The sequence below is a fragment of the Primulina tabacum genome, chromosome 11, assembly GCF_025594145.1.
Source record: "Primulina tabacum isolate GXHZ01 chromosome 11, ASM2559414v2, whole genome shotgun sequence".
NCBI classification, from domain to species: domain Eukaryota; kingdom Viridiplantae; phylum Streptophyta; class Magnoliopsida; order Lamiales; family Gesneriaceae; genus Primulina; species Primulina tabacum.
The window spans coordinates 33,857,385-33,866,231 of NC_134560.1; the positions used below are offsets into that span (position 1 = coordinate 33,857,385).

Below are 8,847 nucleotides of genomic sequence, written 5' to 3' on the forward strand. Positions count from 1 at the left end.
ATTACGGATGGAAAGGTGCACTAATAGTGGAAATGGTTGATCATGTGGGTCATAAGCATGTTGGTCTAATTAATAATCAGTAGTGAGGAGTGCTGAGTATTTAATCTTTCTCTTTTTTGATGAATACATTACAGCATGAGTGGATGAATGATTGCCCTTGCTACATGTTAGTACCCACCATTACCATTCAACATATCTCACCCATCAATCTGCAAGTGTTGATGGAAAAAAAACTCGGATATCAAACCATTACTGTTAAGAAGATATCAAACCATTACTGTTTTTTCTTACAAATATATGTTGGTTCTATGGGTAAGGAGTTCGGTTTTATATTCAACTCTTATGACAGAGAATATAGTTGTTAGAAGTGATTTTTTCAATAATATATCCGACCCGACTCAACTCTATTATATTAGTACTTGCTCAAAGTCACCCTCTCAAGAATCTGTTAATTCTGACATGCATCCTAGGTTCTGACTCTATGTGACTTTTGGTTCAATATAGATAGGTCTAGAAATATCAAAGTTTGGATTTATTTTGCAAAGCTTGATGTTACTTTCATGTTTGTTGGTACCAAAGACTTGTCTATTTTGAGGAGTAGAGTTTATTGTAGGAAAACCAGCCTTGGGAATTGATTGCATCAAATGATTTTAACCTCACCAAATCAAAGTAAAGCAATTATTGTTGATGTCATTAGATTTTAGGAGAACTGAAGAAGATTATGATAAATGATGAAAGTGACCCTTTCATCTAGTGGGCTTGTCCCATTCCTCACAAACAGTGGCAGAGCCAGAGAGCAACGAGAGGCGAATAAGGATAACATAGTATTCTTAATCTCCAATTATTGTAAAATTTTGATATAAACCCGAGATGATGTAAAAATGTTGAATCTCTTAGTTCGTATAAGACAATGCTTAGGAGTTTAGTTTCGGTCTTGGCTCCATAACACGCACAAACCAAGAATCAAACAAAGATACTGTTTTCTATCAAAAAGTTCTTTCCAGGAGTATTATAACTTGTTTAATAGCAAAGTTGCATTCCAGTATGAGTCTCATAAATATCCTTAAACACTCCCAACCCCACGACAAAGAGTGGAGGACAATACCTGTGACTCCGTAAATAGAAGTATTAAAGATTCTTGTAGATTGTTTAATCCTCTGGCGTTTTTCAGTGTTAAAAGTCCAAGGATACAATAGCTAAGATTTATGGAGGCACCCCAATCTGCTTTCAGCCCGCCTCACCAATATCCGCAAGCGATCCAACTTAAGCTTTACCAGGCTTTCATATTCTCAATTCCTATCCTGTTTTCCATCATTCTGTTTCTTCTATTCTACTTGTTCTACCTCAAGAGAAGAGCTTCTGGCTTCTCATCTACTTCTCAGGTTCTTCCTAGGACGATCAATGATGTCAACGTAACAATGGTATGCAATTCATGTTAATTTTCATCCTCAAAGTGTACATCTTTTTGGTGGATTACATGTTGTCATTAAGTTAAATAAGAGGGTCTTTTTGTTGAATTCTTATTGAGTTCTTATCGGGTTTCATTGTCTCCCATCCAGTCTTCCGATTCAGATTTGAAAAGGGAGCTCAAGAACAACCTCTGCACAGTCTTGTTTGATGATTATCACAAAGCAAGGGATCCACTGTGAGTTCTACTATCTGTTCTTGATATATGTTTACTTTATATTAGCCGTTTCAAGACGAATCATGCACTTGTTAGAAAGTTTGTGCGACGGGAATGGACGATTCGGGGGTGATTGTTAAAGGGTTGTTTACCCTTTTCTTTCAACCTTTTTGAGAGTTGAAAGTGGATTTTAAACAAGGACTTGTGCTTGAGTGCCAATAAGAAGCAGTTACAGTTTCTTTTTTGTACTTTTACCTTGTGAAAAATCCTCCGAATCTCGTTCCGTGGACACCTAAAACACTCATCCATGTAGTATTATTTTCTGAAATCATGTATGTCAAAGATGCCATTACATGACTGATAAGAATTGGCCTATAGCAAGAGCAGAACCCTAGTGACGTATAACATTTGTGATTTGCTTGATTAATCAAGAATATTTAACAGCGTCCGCTCTTTTACAAGATGCTTATCGACAATATATAAAGTAGAAAAAAGGTGAAAGGAACACTAAAATGTCATTAAGAATTTACACAAAAGCCGCACTTTTTATTTCTTTTTCATCCATATTACATCTTTAATAATCTGAATTAATTATTCTTATCATGTGAATCATGGAAATAAATGCAACACAGGTGCTGCGTATGCTTGGGAGAATTTGAGCTGAAGGAGGAGCTGCTCCAAGTGCCATCATGCAAGCATATATTCCATATAGACTGCATCCGCCATTGGCTCCAGTCGAGTTCAACTTGCCCGCTTTGTCGAACTCCTGTTGTATCAGATACTACTAGAAACACCGCTCTTCAATCTCACCACCAACACCACCAGCTACATGATTTTTCGGTCAACGAGATGCCGGAAAACCGTGTTCCCAACCACCAGCAAATGGCGGTGCTGTCACCACGGCAAATCCGGTTGCAGGACTCCATAATGATTGAGGGATCATCTAGTGCTAGTGGTAGCGCATGCTGATTGAAGTTATTCGTATGAATTTAATGAAATGCAATAACTTTTACAAAAGGTGAGACAAGTGCTATTTTTTTGACACAAATAAATATGTGTTATATATATATATATATATATATATAGACAATTTTAAATTTCATTTTTTTCTTTTTCCATGTATTGAGATAAAGTTTATAAGAGGTTTGTCTTTAAGATAGGTCAAAAATAAAAAATTAAAATGTTTTAATAAAATAAGATAATATATAGAGTTTAAGGAAATAAAAAAATTGGGCATTGGGCATTATAAGATTATTTTATCACTACAAGTACTAAAAATGATACGATATTATAAATATTAGAAACATTAACAATTCCATATAAAATAGAATTAGTAAATTCCAAGACAAAAAAAAAAGAATATGTTAATACAGTAAATAAAAATGACAATTACATATTTTTACAATTAATGATAATCACTTATGATATGTCATAACTTTGAACAAATAATATGTTTTTCATTTTTTTCCTCTTTAAATTTTAAAATATACTATTTTTTTATTTGTTTTCTGTCTTTTTTTTTAATGAATACAAATATTTTCTCATCATATCAATGATCTATGCCTCTTTTTTACTTTGTTATTTTGGTGAAATTTTATCTCTTGGTGACGTGAACTTGATTCATGTATAGTGTTCAAAATCATATAAAAATATTATAAATAAATAAATATATATATATATATATATATATTATACAATCATATAGAAATTTATTACTAAGCTTATGAATGAAAAGCAACAACAAGTGTTATGTATTTGTTCAAAATCATGTAAAAAAATATATATTTTTGTTATAAACAATATATGGAAAATGATAATTTTACTTTTATTGATTTTTCATTAGAAGCAACGATTTATTTAGATGCTTTCTTTGGATATGAATGTTGATCTTCTATTGATAAACTATACCTAAAGCAAACATTTATATGGAATAAAGACTTAGTGTATATAATAATCAAGTTAAAAATAAGATATTTCTAATATAAGCTCTCTTTATTGAAGAATTTACAAACCATTATTCAATATAGATTAATATTTGATCTAGGCAAACAAATTTATTCAATATGTTGGGAAAAAATACAAACAAGTATTAGTGTATAGAATAATCAAGATAAAATAAAAGATATTACTAATATAAGCATTGTGTGTTGATGAATTCACACACACACACAAACACACACATATATATGAAACAACCATTACAAACTTTATTTTATGAATACTAATTTCATTTTTCAAATATTGTGATTTTACTCATATAACTTTTGTGGTTAAATCTAGTCGATCGTGAGATTGTTGTCCTTCTTCCAAATCGTCTTCTATTTTCCATTCAAGATTAGAAGTCATTATAATAAATTATTTGGTTTTTATTGAGATCGAATTAGAGTTTAGAAGGTGTGAATAAACTCTTTTAAAACTTTCTAAACTTTAAATCGTTCTTAATAGTTTTTATACTGTCAAGAAATATTTTGAACGACTAGATTTACTGAACCACTAAAAATGAATAAGTGTGGAATGATCCGGCTAGACTAGTGATGAACTATATTTGACCGTTTAATCAAGAAATAGCTTGAAATAAGATTACAGATAATGTAAGGTGCGTAATAAAATAACACAAATATTTTATGGATGTTCGGAGATAATTCTAACATCTTCCTTTCTTGCTCATAGGAAGGTTTCCGCTAAATGACTTCTATTTTATAATGTCTTATAATAACTTACTTCAATTAAGATTTATCAATGCCTAATTGAAATTTTAATGATCACTTTACGACTTTGCATATTTAAGAACCCCTCGGTTCCCCAAACAACGAAAAAAAACTCTAACGGTGGTCAGACTTGACGATTTGAGTTGGATACAATAGCACTTAATGATCTTTGGATGATTTGACACATTCTGATAAGCGTGTGCTTGAGTGAGCATTTTGTGATAAAAAGATGGGTGTGTTCGAAGATACTGAAATATGCAGGCTTGAGAAAAATTTGTTGATCAAATTCAGTTGTTCTTCTCTTCAAAATTCTGCATATTTAGTTGAAAAGCTCCAACGGTCGGATTTTATTTTCAACGATCGTCTGTACTAATATCTGACAAAATGGGCATATCTCTTTCATTTTCCATATGTAACATTAAATGCTCATAATCTTCCTTTTGATTTTGTGACTTATAGGTCTTTCTTTTCATAAGCTGCACATCATGTCCGAAATTGGAAACTTTATGTCATTTGAGAGTTGGTAGAATACTATGAAATCATTCAATATGGGGCATGTGTTTGAACTGCTTGAACTCAATATCCTATATGAAATAACACTTTTATAACCGGAGGAAGTGCGGTTGGATTTTCAGCAGTTTGAATACATGTATTGGTGGTCAGTTTGACAGATGATATCTTGCAACTGGAGTTCAGAGTGTGATGCAAAAACATTTTGATCTTTAAATTCTCTTGTCTGATTGACTAGAATTTGATCCAGCGGTCTGAAAACCTGAAAATATTATAGAAGAGAAATTTCACATTTTGTAGTAATGACAAAACCACGCTGCAAATCTATACAAAAAGTAACAGTAAGCAATATAAGCGATAAATGGAGGAAAATGAATTATATTGAGCAAATGAATTGTCATTTGTACAGGTGCAAACTTGCTCTGGCTGCTGATCTTCAATGTGTACCCTTTCAGTTGTTTCTCCAAAAATGATTTAACTCTTTTCCAATCAAAATTTTTGGTGAAGCACTGTGATCTACTACTTTCTGTTCATTGGTTGGAGTGATTTGTGGTGATTCCAGGTTCGAATCTTGGTCAGTGTCATATTCCTTCTTTGCAACAGAAAGATTTTATTTCATATGAGAAGATGGATCCATCTTCCTCTGATCAAAATCAAACTGGGAGAGATACTTTATAACTTCATCCACAAATATTAAAGGAATCTGTGGAGAGATCTTCTGCTTGTGCTTTCTGAGGAGGTGAGGATGAAGCATCTTCACTAATGGTTCAGACCAGTTATATTGACAACATGTCTAAATTTCTTATTCCATGGTAATTGGAATTTGAGGGAGTTCTTCCACTGAGGAGGGTATCTCAACCTCTTTATTAGCAAAATCTTGATCTTGAGGAGCTTCATCTTGAGGGGTGGTTCTCGTTCTGACTTTCTCCTAAGTCAAGATGGCTTCACCTGTTACGCCTCAGCTCCTAGAAGCTCTAGATCTTGGCGCATAACTTTAACTCTCATTGATAGAGAGAGAACATCTATTTCCAACTAGCTTATTAGTTTGACATTTGGTGTGACTTCGAGGATTTCATTTCATTTGGCTTTTGGATCAATGAGGGGCAGACTGTAGCGGCTCAAACACATGCTTTATTAATTTGATTCTTTTTACTCTAGGATTCTCCTTCCACTTCTTGTCATAGAAAATTTGTATGAGAGGAACCTTGTAACGGTCATGGGTTATGGCATAGCATAGGCCTCGGCCCATACCCACGCACCATTACGCATAGGGCTTATCTAGCACATGCACTAGAGTTTTTACCTTCGCAGGATTAGAACCCAAGATCTCCTGGACTTATATAGATCTTGGCAGCAATCCTGGTACAAGTTGAGCTAGTAACCCAACTGGTACCAAGATTGCTGCCAAGATCTATATAAGTCCAGGAGGTCTTGGGTTCTAATCTTGGGAATGTAAAAACTCCAGTGTCTGGGTTGGATAAGTCCTATGCATAATGGTGCGTGGTTATGGGCCGAGGCCCATGCTATGTCATGGCCCATGACCGTTAACGTACCGTACATTTAAACTATTTAAATTTTTCGGAAAAATAAAAATGTTCTTAAATACAAAATAAAGTTATAATTTTGCATTAAAATAACTTACTCTTCTAAAAACTTTTGCAATAAAAACAACCAAAACCAAGTTTGCCAAAAGTAATAATCGTTTAAACATCATAAACCACTTCATGAAATCAGAGTATTAAAAATCGTCATGCATAAAATCTTAAAACATGGACGGTCCTCGGGTTTAGCCCCATGCGCAGTCCAGTCCAAGCCGGCTCATTGGTCCCCACCCCTCGTCTCCTCAAAGTCATCCTCACCTGCATCGATCAAGTCTAGTGAGTCTAAAGACTCAACACGTATAAACTAGATATAACAAGTAATACGTAATAAAATCACATGAATCTTTAAAGTAAGGCTTACATACTTGAAACTTGAACATAATAGCATAAACATACTTGAAACTTGATCGTAGTAGCATAAACATAGACGTGCCATCATCATAAAACTTTTCATAAACATGCTTGCTTTATACATACTTGAACATACATAAACTTCATCATTTTGTGTAGAGATATGTTTCAAAACAAGTAACCCATACATAAATGTGCCCGATCAGACTAAACCACAGTAGTGGGCTGACAGGAAAAATCCACTGCCACATACATGAGATCCCCGGTCATGCTTTACCAGGTGGATTGGTCCATGGTCATGCTTTATCATTTTTCAATCCTGATCTAAACCCAGTCATGCTTTACCGAAGTGGAGAGGTCCTCAGCCACGTTCACCGACTTCCAAACTCGTTCATAATTTGGTCACAAGACATTTAGCATACCTCAAAACCATAAAATATTTTCTTTTGCATGTCGAACATACTTACGTGACGTTGAGGGATTCGTTAGATCTCGCTTGGGGCCACTGCTGCACATACTAACATGATTTCGAATACCTATCTTGCATAACTTAGACGTATAGTTATGCTCACACCCAAAAATGACAAAACATTCTAAATCTCTCGGTAGTTGACCTCATTTAATCATCGTACTTAGTCATAACATCAAACCCCAAAACAATCCCTAAAAAAAATTAATTTCTTTTAAAAGGACACGGACCCTGTTTAAGGGTCCGTGTTGTGGTCCGTGTAGGTGCTGGAAATTCGTATTTTGAAGAAAAAAGTGCACAGACTACGAGTCCAGGTCCGTGAAGGGGTCCGGGTAGCCTCTGAACTTGCAAACTCGCGAAAATTCACTAAATTATTGATTCATTCTTCCAATCCAAGCCAAGGGACAATGAACCAACACCTCGAGACTTATCCTAGGATTCTATTACATTGATTCAAACTAGTACAAACACCGTAAACGTCCCCAATCATTGACAAGCAACTTCAATACAACAATAACTCGTAATTCGACATCATTTCGCTTCCTACGATTTCTATTACATCACAAGCCATTCCCGACCCAAACTAACCACCAAATAACACCTAAATACATCCCATAACATATCTAAATGCAGTAGCACAAGCCCAGTGGTGCCCAACAAAGCCTGCAACAATAAAACTTTAAGAACGCATTTTCAGAAAAATGCAGTTTGAGCAGTCCCACAAAAACGATCATAACTCACTCATTTCTTATCCAAATATTTCGAATTTACTGTCAAATCGAAGGTATCGAAAAATTCTATGTTTTATATAGTGAAATGTTTTTTCATAAAATCGACCGAAAAGTCGCAGTATTTAAAATGACATCAAATTTCGAATTTTCAGATCTAAAATCATTTCAAAACCGATTCAACAAATTTTTACTCAAACTTTTTACAACATACATGAATTTTTATGCATAATAAACATAAGAACATATAATATAACAAGATCTATACAGAAACAAAAGATTATACATGTCTTTTGATATTTAACGTTACCGAAACGACGATACCGAAGCGGAGATGATGCGAGGGTTGATCCGGGACGAACGTGGCACGATTTTCTTTGAAGAAAAGAGACAAAGACTTGCTGGAAAATACAGAGGAGAGGGGCGGCTGCTGATAGAACTCAAGGAACCCTAGGTTTTCTTGTTGAAAAAAAAAAGATGGAGGGAAATGAAATGTGTGTGTGTAAAAACATGTATGTGTGTGTGTCTCGGTGTGTGTGTGTGTGTTTTTTAATAATTAGGGGCTAAATTGTACTTATTTATTAATTATCAAACAATTAAAAATGCTAACCCACTTTTAACTTAATAAAATCTCTTAATTTAAAAATGAAATGCACACTTGCTAAAATTTAAAAGTTTTAAAATCCTAAAATCATTAATTAAATAAATTAGGCTTTAAAATGATAAAAACTTAATAAATCATTTAAAATGCCCCAATCCTAACTTAAAATAAAATAGCACATTTTAAAATTGCCAAAAATCGTCGTCGGTCTCTTTTCCTCGATCCCGCATCGATTAATCGCCTGAAACATAAAAC

The 8,847-nt window shown here is 34.0% G+C and overlaps 1 protein-coding gene across 1 annotated transcript; it reads left to right on the plus strand.

Moving 5' to 3' along the window:
• The first annotated feature begins 873 nt into the window (after window positions 1-873).
• Window positions 874-2,783, plus strand: LOC142518313 (putative E3 ubiquitin-protein ligase RHA4A). The gene is made up of 3 exons (XM_075621076.1): window positions 874-1,421; window positions 1,560-1,645; window positions 2,257-2,783. The coding sequence occupies exons 1-3, from the start codon at window positions 1,206-1,208 to the stop codon at window positions 2,591-2,593; spliced, it is 639 nt and encodes a 212-aa protein (XP_075477191.1). The 5' UTR covers window positions 874-1,205; the 3' UTR covers window positions 2,594-2,783.
• The last annotated feature ends 6,064 nt before the right edge of the window (window positions 2,784-8,847 follow it).